This window comes from Macrobrachium rosenbergii, chromosome 3, assembly GCF_040412425.1.
Source record: "Macrobrachium rosenbergii isolate ZJJX-2024 chromosome 3, ASM4041242v1, whole genome shotgun sequence".
Classification (NCBI taxonomy): domain Eukaryota; kingdom Metazoa; phylum Arthropoda; class Malacostraca; order Decapoda; family Palaemonidae; genus Macrobrachium; species Macrobrachium rosenbergii.
This window is the reverse complement of record NC_089743.1, coordinates 22,330,109-22,341,197: the sequence shown is the minus strand read 5'-3', so window position 1 is coordinate 22,341,197 and position 11,089 is coordinate 22,330,109. Positions and strand designations below refer to the sequence as shown.

General features: G+C 39.3%; 1 protein-coding gene and 1 long non-coding RNA gene across 2 annotated transcripts in view; one reads left to right on the top strand and one right to left on the bottom strand.

Annotated features, from left to right (window-relative positions):
* Nucleotides 1–11,089, top strand: part of LOC136853025 (uncharacterized) — a 153,941-nt gene that overhangs the window by 136,161 nt on the left and 6,691 nt on the right. Inside the window, exon 2 of the long non-coding RNA XR_010857303.1 lies at nucleotides 7,100–7,251. This is a non-coding gene — a long non-coding RNA (uncharacterized lncRNA). The remainder of the gene's footprint in view (nucleotides 1–7,099; nucleotides 7,252–11,089) is intronic.
* Nucleotides 731–11,089, bottom strand: part of LOC136853020 (calcium-activated chloride channel regulator 1-like) — a 531,777-nt gene continuing 521,418 nt past the window's right edge. The window contains exon 14 of the mRNA XM_067128177.1: nucleotides 731–6,261. Coding sequence (XP_066984278.1) covers nucleotides 5,177–6,261 — 1,085 coding nt within the window. The 3' untranslated portion in view covers nucleotides 731–5,176. The remainder of the gene's footprint in view (nucleotides 6,262–11,089) is intronic.

The following is an 11,089-nucleotide window of genomic DNA, read 5'->3' as shown; positions in this document are numbered from 1 at the left end:
ACTCAAGAACTGTACACCTCACCAATTTATCATTATTATCATCATTCTTTCCACATGAATGAACGATCTAAAAGCAGTATGATCCATCGTTTCCCATTCACTAACCTTTTTGCCACTTCTGTCTCTGGAAAGTTGGGTTACAAATTATGATTAATATATTTGGAGAATCTGTATAGTCATTCCTATTTGGCAACCAGTCGTATGGTTTCTTAGATGTAAGAATCAATTTTTCTGAATTGTCACAAAAATTGATCCTCACATTTTCAAAGCCAGTGACAATGTACCTATCTCAGAAATGTGGAAATCGCCTTCCCAGAAACTATAAGTGAATGCCAAGTTAGTAGAACTAAAAGAAGCATGTTATTTTTTCTTCATATCGTACTCTGAACAATCTTGAAACATTCCGTTTATAGAGTTTTTCTTTGGTAAATTGCCGAAAATGGGTAGTTTAGAGCTCAAAGTGTTGTTTTTGTAATCCAGCTTTTGTATACTTTATCAGTAATTTTGAATAATATTTTTCAAGGCTTTAATTGTTGTTCCCCTGCGGCCCCTCCCCCCAATAATATTTTTCAAGGCTTTAATTGTTGTTCCCCTGCGGCCCCTCCCCCCTTTGTTGAGTAGATTTTAAGTTCTGTTTTAACATTTGGTTTCTTTCATTTTAAGTATTATTTTTACCCGTGATAACATTTCATGCATAATTATATTAACACTAAGTTAGCAAAACACACAGTCCAGTAAGTCTTTTTATTGAGAGATCTGTACAAGAGGGACAATAAAATATGAACCTCACGACTAGATAAATAAAAAACAAAATAAAAAAAAGATAAACCGTGACATAAATTTTTTTCATATAAATATCCAGAGATTAATCATATTTCAACTACATAAATCACAGTGGCTTCTTTAAAAATGAGTTTTACAGCAACCATCACACTGAAGTGGATTCTACAGACTTCCTCAAGTTGGATTCTGGATCACGCTGAGTTGGGATATTGGACCCTTATCACAGTCAAAGGAACTGACAAAATGGCTAAAAAAAATTAAAATAGTGTACCTGTGGTACATCTAATACTGGGTGTACTGTCACAAGCTCTGTTATATTAATTAAAATCTTCCCTATTTATTTGTATCATCTACATATATTGTACTTTGCCATGTAATAAAGGTCTGTGTGATTTGATGATGATATCCCATATTTTCTTTATCTTCAACAAGTCATTAAACTCTTAAACTGACCAAGCAAAGCATTAAATAATTCATTCAAACTTGAATTTTTAAAGTACAGTTGATGTACCAACTCTGCACATCCTGGCCATTCAAAGGCATCCCAATCAGTTATTGTAAATTAGCTAATCCACATCCATGAGAGAAGATCTGAGAAATCTGCCAACACACTCAAGTCAGTGTTACCAAGAACTAGCTTACGTCACATTCAAGTCAGTCTTTTAGCTTCTAATGTATATTGCAAGCCAGTTTTTTTTTTTTTTTTACAGATACAGTACATTACTTACTTTCTCTTAAAGTGACACAGTTATCTTCCAACTTTTAGGAATTTTAATTGTTTGTCTCAAAAGAGACATGACTTAGAGCCAAGCCATATCCTGGGTTAAGCCAGCCTAATGCTAATTCTAAGCTCTCTGGCAGCCTATTCTTAGTCACTTATTTGGCAGCAACCCAAATTTCTTTGGCCCTGCAATAAAACATTGCAATTCTTATAAAATACATGTTGCCAGGCAATGAAGATCACAGAGTTCCTGAAAGCTTATGAATCATTTTTCGAAATGGGCATTTGAATCATTTTTCCAAAAGAGCATTTGAATCATTTTTCAAAATGAGCATTTTAAAGTTTGTTTGAAATAATTATTGGCATTGAAACAAATTTCTTCATTCATATTTTTGATAAGTATACTCTGAGAAACTTTCATATGTGGCACAGATTGAACAGTAGTACAAAATTTAACCATTGTCTCTTAAAAAAAATACAATAAACGGATCAGTTAATGGTACAATAACATGGACGGTTGATCCACACTGTTTTCACAAATATTTTAATACACCACACCCTTGTTTGCTTGGCATTAAAGTGATCATATTTTAAAAATACTAAAGGCTTAATGCATATTATGTTAATTACAGGTTGAAATATGTAACAAGAGATGTTCTTTAGGAGCTCACTTTCAACGGGATCACATATGATCTACCAAAGAACTCTCAGTGCTGATGGCCAAAAACTTTAATGTCAAAGCAACAGAGTGTTACTTATGTAATATAGTATAGCATTGAAGCTGTTAACAAAACAACTGTCATACTGACAAGATCCCATAGTGCCAGAGAATACAACAAAGTACTGCTAAACTTGACAAGATACATGTAAGCTGAAAAAAGAAGGCTAATGTACACCATAAAGTACTGTATTTGATAACTTGTCAGTACGGCAGGTTTCTGCATTGATCTCCAGTGGGAGAACCAGTGGATCTCTTACTAACTAGAACACAAATGTGCAGACTTACACGGTAATGATTATCGTACGGCAATACATAAGTGCTAAGCAGATTGATATGCATTTCCAAATTAAAGAAATCAACAAGATAAAAAAAAGAAATGGTTAATAAACCATATTTAGCAACTGCTGCACATAACTGAGCATATAATCAAGTCTTGCTCCCTCCAAACCAAATCTTGAGAATGAATAAGTGAAATATTTACAATTATACATGGCTGTAGTACAAAATTTTCATATAACATTAGCAATTAAATCTTACAAGACAGTTATCATTCATTAGCACTAAGACAATAGTTAAGAGAAACTATATACACCCTAATCCAAGTTAATTCCTGCTGAAATAATTTTTCAGTCACTGGTTGAGCTTTAAGATGAATCTGTTCAATCTTCTTTTTCACTTTGACCAATTAAGAGGTTTTATTGACCAAACACAGACTCCTGAGAGAATCTTTAAACATTTCTGGGCAAAAAACCCATGTTGAGCATGAGAGGAGGAGTCAGTGCTGACCTTAAACCTGAAATTAACTGGTTACAAGACGAATAAAAAATTACTGTAGTTCCTCAAACAGTAAGAGCAGATCTTGTGACTAATGAATGAGAACTGCCAACATTTTTCCCTATACAAATTGGTCCAAATTCACAAAATTGAATGAATGAAAGTGCATTTAGTCTGAAAGGTTGGTGAATTTCCTAAAAAGCTGCTAAGCTAATATATATATATATATGTATATATATATAATCCAATCTTGTTACGGAACAAGTAAATCATCTGCTAGCCATACAGAGCAAGTCTTAGATTCTTCAACATTATTCTTGAAATATACTAATTCACATTTAGAGAACTGCAATTTTTATCATCATCTTCCACTTCTAACCGTAAGTCCTTATAACCGTAAGTCCTTATAATTTCAGTATGGTATCTCAAGTTTTTCTTTTACGGTTTGATAAAACTATAATTAAAATCACTGTCATTAAGCTCACATGCAGCACTTTGGTATACGGCACATTAACAACTGTCTCTTTTTGGCAGTTTCCATGCCTCATATAATTATTCATATATTTTGACTGTATATCCATTTCTATTTTAATCTGCTTCACACTATTCATATAAATTATACTCTTTAACACATTTAAACACTAATTACAGTATATTTTAATCACGAGGAATTGAACTCAGCCACTCACCAGAATGCACTAAAAATGCATTTGAAATAATGTCTGTGCTGAGACAATGATTATATGCTTTTCCTCTCTATTTCCCACTTCATGCCTATGTATCACAAGTACAAAAATAGACATGGCCTACATGAGATTTGGCACAAAAACTTCTATTTACATCATATACAAAAAATGGTGCAGCTATAAACACATTACAAGGTAACCATGTGCAGAAAACTTCCATGATGGACGACGGCTGTACAGTTGTACATCTCAAATGTCAGAAAGATAATGAAACTTACAGTAATGAATGAAAGAACTGGATGAGATCATACACACACACATGCATGAGGAGATGGGTAGCATACACACCCTTCCTCTCAACACTGATAAGATTGATTACACAGTCTTACAAACACTCCAAAGCTATCTGTATAAACTATAATAAAATTCAGAACAATACAACGTAAAATTTCCAACTTGTCAATACTGACTTTCATTCTTGAAAGCTATTAAACATGAGGAATTGGTCACTGCCAGACAAAATTTAGCTTAATTGCAATCAGTGATACCTTGTCTTTTACTGTGAGACTTAAAAGTGTCCTTCATTACTTTTACTGCATCATTTTAATATATAGCTTGCAGGCTTTAAGCTACATTAATCCTGTCCTCCATGCCAGATGGAGTTCTTAATTGTTATGCAGGTCCCAACAGTAGGTTTTATTGTGCAGAGACTGGAATGAGCATTCTGGAATGCACTATGGAAAGGAATGCTAACTTTAACTATAACTTTCCAAAGTAAACATATGAATTTAGTGAATTAAGGCATTTGAAAGATAACTAAAATCTGCCCACAGTAACAGCTTTAACAAATGGGCATGTTACTAACCCTAACCACACAATGCAATAAAAAGGGAAATTTTTCTGTATCATTTCTTGAAAACTTATTTTCAGAGCTTTCTAGAAAATAACATTTCAATGCAAGTGCCTTACAAACTACACACAAAAATACTAAGTTTTAGCAATTATTATGTGAACTTCCAGCATTGTAAAGCAACACAGTTTGAAGTAGCAGCACCAGTACATATTTTTCGTATGACTTTCTCAATTTTAAAAGTGCAGTATTTAACATAACTTCTCAGATTTTCCCATTAGAAATACTAGCTTTCCAAATCTGACTAGATATTTTGTAAACAAATAATGAAAGTTTGAAATAATTTTCCCAATTAACAACAATACCTATTACAAACAGAATGAGGTAGAATATATCTGCAGAGGATATAAATACCAAGGCAATTGAGAACTGGTTTATGCACTTCCTGGATGTTGAACTTTCCAATCAATGTAATCCATACATCCAAATTGCTATATCTTACCAACACATCTAAAAATGCTAAAAATTAAGCTACAGATGTACTGGCATTTATCAAGAAATCTAGATGCTGTATTTCTATGAATTCTCAAAAGTGTACAACTATATTTTGGTCACTAACTGTCAAAAGTTTTGAATACAGCTTAAACTTGGGTAACATTGCGTCGTTTTCTCTCTGTGCCCATAGGACTGGCAGCAACCCCACCTAATGTCAAATGGGCAGCAAGAGTGGGTTTAGGTGGTGTTGGTGGAGGTACTTTAGTTGGCCCTTGTCGAGGTCCACCTTCCCATGAAACTGGTGTGGGAGTTACAGATGAAGAGGGAGGGCGAATGCTGTCACTAGCTGAGGTATCCACTTTGTAAACGAGCAGAGATTCTGATGGCTGGGTAGAAACCATTGAGCCAGTGTCCATTGCCAAGTTGTCTTCAATGTAATGACCATTAGGGGTGTGATAATAAAATGGATGTGGGTGTACTGGGTGAACGTTTGGCATATATGGCACACCAAGATCGGGATGGTGCAAAGAGAGTTCTCCTCCTCCACCACCATCTCCACCATCAGGAGAATCATTAGGCCGTCGTCTCTCATGTTCAGCAAGCAATGTAGATGCGGGCCATGACTGTATTGGACTTAAAGATCGTTTACCAGTCACTTCAGCTTCTCCAACAGCTAATGCCTCTGGAGGTGGAGGGGGTGGTTTGGTGATGGAGTTGGTCTCACTGTCGGTCTCGCAACCTGCGGGTGTTGTAGTGGCTGGTTCCAGGACCTCAATTGCTTTCTTCTCCTGTTGTTGACGTCTTCTCCTTGTGATAACAATTAGATAATAGACCGTCATCATCAATATAACTACCAGAATTGCACAAGCAGCACCTACAATTGCCATTATGTCTCGAGGGGTAAGAATACTAGGCTGAGGGGTAGTAACCCCAAGTTCACCTACAGTGCCTCCAACTGGACCACCTTGTGTAGATCCCCGTGTGTTGATCTCAGTAGTTGTTGGTGGATGAGGCATGAACACCTCTACTATATTTGACCAGGGTCCAGGTTCATGTTCATGATTTACCCCTCGAATGGCAAAGTAGTAAACACCATCATGTCTCCTCCAGAGGACTGTGTGACTTGATGCTGTACCGACAAAAAAGGGTTTTGCCCATTCACTTGTCATTTCACCTGTTCCTTGAGCTGTTGATGGAGCCTCCCTTGAGAACACCACTTCATAATTTGCAACTGCAAAAAAAAAAAAAAAAAAATTAAGGTAAATTAGGAAAAGTAAACTATGTACTGTACTATACTGAATTAATAAAAGATAGGTTTTGCACATTTTAATATTTCCTAGACAAGTGATACAGTATATCTTTTTGAAAAGAGCTTGTGAAGACTATTTTGCAATGCGAATACATAATTCATATTCTGCACCTGGTTTTTTCTTAAGTGGTAGTCGTGCAAAAACATAACCACACTACATGACATGCAAAACAATGAATATTCCTACAACCTATAATCATAATGGTTGGCATTGCAGTTTTTCTTGAAAACTAACACTAAACACGTGAACTTGTTAATCTTGATTATGGTCTGTTTAATTCTGGATGGTCTTAGACAAAAATTAATCACTCTAAATGTTGGTTTTATAAGGTTAGTAATTTTGTTACTTTTAAAAATCAGCTAGACCAGAATCATTAGACCAAAATCAGAGAGTTACAAAGTGAAAAATTTAATATCTAGGAGGGCAAAGATTGCTAAAAGATTGAGATAGTCAAGAAATGGACATTCCAAAACTGATGGGGAAGTGAAACTAGTCAAGAAATGGACATTCCAAATTTGATGGAAGTGAAACTCAGAAATACAAAGTATACAGTATTTGCATTATCATTGTATAGTGGGCTGACTTTTAAAAATTTGTTTTGAAGTGTGAAATAGTTCTCACTTTGAGTTAAAACTAGTTCATTAGACTCATGCTAAGACAATATCAGTTCTATACAATGCAAACTGGTTGAATGCCAGCTATTTATGTATGATAATTAACTGTAATCAGCCAACATTAAAAGTACATGTTGCATTTCAGATATGTGTATCAAGATAGTTTGCAAAACAGTGAGTACTGGTCGAAGAGATGCGTTTTAATCCAAAATATTCCCATGGTTTACAGTTTAAATCATCTTAAACCTAGCATGGTGACCGGCATTCAACCAGGAAATCTTTTATTATTTCTGAAAGGTTTGTCTGATATAGACGTTAGTACTATATAATCCTTAAAGGAAAATGCATGCTGTATAGTACTGTTATTTTATAGACTTTAATTCTGTTTAATTTAAAATGTAACTTTTAATAAACTAACATTTTCTTCACTGCAGATTGTTGTCTTACAGCTCACTTGGTATAATGGGACAGTAGACTAGAATTTACTAAGAAAAGAATGTAACTTCTTCACTGTTTGTGATACCCTTATGTGAGTTACTGTACACCCTCAAATTTCTCATCTCTACTGTATTCAGTTAAGGTGTGAATTTTGTCTTTAACTGATGTGGCTGCATTCATCTTGGATAGATGCACTTGTTCATAAGTAGTGAATTTTTTTATCTACAAAGCAAAAATTCCTTTGCAAAATATTCATATAGTTGTCTTGAGTACAAACTACTGCCTTACTGGCTGAACCTCTTAGGCATAAGGCAACTGATGTAAAGAGCTGCTTCCCATTTAGGATGACTACAATAGATTCTGAACTACATGAATGTATGTGAACTGGTTATGATGGAGTCTAACAACTTGTGAATGTAGTGCTGAGAGTGGGGATATCTATCTAGTGAGGAGGCAAGTACTTGAGTTACAATTAATACACCCACCCACAAAAAGGCAAAAAGTTAAAAGTTATTACTTGAGACAAGATAATACAGTGGTATGGTATATTATTATGTAAGTTCTTCACACTGTAGAGTTGGCCAATAAGTTGTTTGACCATGGGCCTTAGCAGCCAGAGACTTTCAACTCTATGAACGCTAAGGCCCACACTTATTTTAAATAAGCCCGGGTACTAAATTCTTTGATTCTGGACACCTTGTATTATGAGGAGAGAGAATTTACACATTTTATACACCCATCCATTAAATATTAGTATATCTTCAGGGGGAGAGCTTGGTGTTAACCTCTCACTTAAACAGATTAAAAGCTATACCTTCAAGAGTAAAGCATGACATCAACCTTTTTATACTGTTGTTTCTAGGCAAAGCTTTAAGATTGCAAAATCCTTTTTAAGAACCACAGAATTAAGAAATCATGTGGAAATTGTCATCTACTACTCCTGACTAAGGGTTTCTAGCATGACATTGTGACAGCTTGAGCAATGCAGACTATGAGAGTAATTTCTCAAATTACTCATAGTCTGACATTCTTAAAGAATAAGTTGTAAGCAGCTGGGAATAAGAGGTCTCCCCCTTGATTCTATAGTTATGCCATCAATGCTATTGTCTAACATGATGGTTACTTACTAACCTCTGATCTCATTCTGAAAAGTTATCCAACCTAATTGGCCTACCTTGGCTTCCAGATAGCTGATGTGAAGGCTCTACATGCTGTTCAGGAACTTATCATGTATAAGACAAGCACCCCAACATGTCAAAGAGACACTGAGGTACAAGTGTTCATATGTATTGGATGGTGGGGTTGCTGTTCTCTAGCCAGTAAAAGTTGTTCATAACACTGAGGGAGCAATAATATCTCCATGTTTCCTGTGTTTGGACTAGTGGCCCAGTATCTGTTGGAAGTGGTAAATTGCAACTGCTTATGTTGTAAAGTCCCCGCTCAACGTGTTCTCTGTAATGAACATCCCGTTTTCTGCGGTGTCTTCACATGCAACCTGGGGTCGGCCGAACACATATCATTATTGTGAATTGTATATTTTATTGTCTGTTCAGGTGATCATGCATCATGTATAATGTAACAGAGTATTTTTGTAACAGATCAGACATTGTTAAGCATTATGTTTTCTGTATGTACCTGTCCTGTTTTTGTAGAGAAATAGTTTGACCTCAGGTCACCTGTAAATCTTTGTACCCGCGGTCTCTGCGTTATACGCAGACGTCCGCACGCCGCTTTATAAGTGGATCGCTTCATCAATAATCTAGGAGTATAGTACTTGTCTTCCTGCTCATTATTTCGCACCTCTCTCACAATGGTGACCCCTGGAGTGGTTCCCGGAAGCCATTAACGGACCCAAACGGTGACTAAGTCTTGGCCCGGTGAAACAACCCACGCCCCTAACGGACTAACTACGGCGCTCTAACAAAGCGTTCAGGCGTTACCGACCCTCGTCGGCAGGTCACTAGCATCATTAGCGGACCCACTCGGCACGCTCCCAAGCGTGCATTGACGCGAGTGTTCCCTCACACTCCAAGTTCTACAGGGTCGAGGGGCAATTCAGGGTAGCAGGCCTAACCGATGAGCTGTTGAAGGTGGGCATCGCCATCAACGCCCTCCAGGAGGAGATATACAAGAAGATCGCCCTGTGGTTAATGACAACGTCAAGCCCCGCCACCTTCCAGGAGTTAAAAGCCACTCTCGTTGAGACCTGCTCCCTGCCTGTCTCCGAGAGAGCTGCCTGTGCCCTCGACCTCGCCCTCAACCCCCGGCAGGAGGGAAACCTCTTGGAAACGTGGCATGCCCTCCAGGACCTCCTCCTCCTCCCCGAGACTGACAGCAGTGGCAGGTGCAAAGAAATCAGCCTGTCAAAGGAGATCTTCCTGCAGCAGCTACTGCCAGTCGAGGACCTGATCAGGGTGGCACAGCAGCTGACGGACTACACAAAGGCAGCAAAGCGGGTGTCCACGCCCTCACATCCCATCAACTGCCCCCAGCTGGAGGACCCCACCACGTCATCGCCCAGAGGAAGCCATCCCACCAGCAGAAGAAGGAGAGACCGGGGCTTTGCTATCACCACCAGAGGTTCAGGAAAGCTGCCCGGAGATGCGAAGCACCTGCCTTTCCATCCCTCCAAAAAACGGGGGAGGTGGCAGCCACCCACACAGGCTGCCATGGCAGCAGCAACTGAAACACCCGGGGGCCCACCAGTAGGCTTTTACATCTGCGACACCATCTCCAGGAGGATGATGTTGATTGACACCGGAGCCATGCGGTCAATAGTCCCACCTTCCAGAGAGGACTGCAGACGTCTGCTGGACCCGACTGCCTCCCTGACGACCGCCAACGGGTCCCCCATCCTCTCCTACAGCACCAAGCTCCTGTTGATCTCAATCTCCATCCTCCATCCTTGGCCAGAGGTACAGGTGGAAATTCATCGTCGCGGACATTAGGACCCTGCTCCTGGGTGCGGACTTCCTCGCCCACTTCGGACTGGCAGTTGACGTCGGCCGCAAACGCCTGCTGGACACCGAGTCCTGCCAGTCCCTGCCCTTGTTGCCGGGCCCCAGGGAGCCCGCCGTCTGTTCTGTCACGCCCCACCAGTATTGTTCCCTCCTCAAGGAATTCCCAGAAGTCTTCAAACCCGTGCTTCGCCAGGTGCCTGGGGCCCCTGCGAAACACGGGATATATCATCACATCAAAACAAAGGGCCCCCGCCGTACGCGAAGTTTCTGACGGCTTCCCCTACATCACCTTCAGGAGGCCAAGAAGGCCTTTGCTGAGATGGAAAGGATGGGCATATGCAGAAAGGCTCCCAGCCCGTGGGCCTCCCCACTTCACATGGTGCAGAAAGCGGACGGCACCTGGAGGCCCTGTGGCGACTACAGGTGGCTCAACCTTGCTACAGAACCCGACCACTACCCTCTACCAAACATGCAGGACCTAATGGCCTCCTTCCGTGGGGCCAAAATATTCTAAAAGTTCTCTTAAAATCATATTTCCAGGTACCAGTAGCGCCAGAAGATATCCCCAAAACTGCCATCGTCACGCCTTTTAGGTCCTACATCTTCGCCTTCTCCACCTTCGGCCTGAGGAACGCGGGCGCGACCTTCCAGAGGTTGATGGACAGCATCTTGGGGGCCTGGATTTCTGCGTCTGCTACGTTGATGATATCCTAATTTTTTCCAGATCCCAGAAGGAA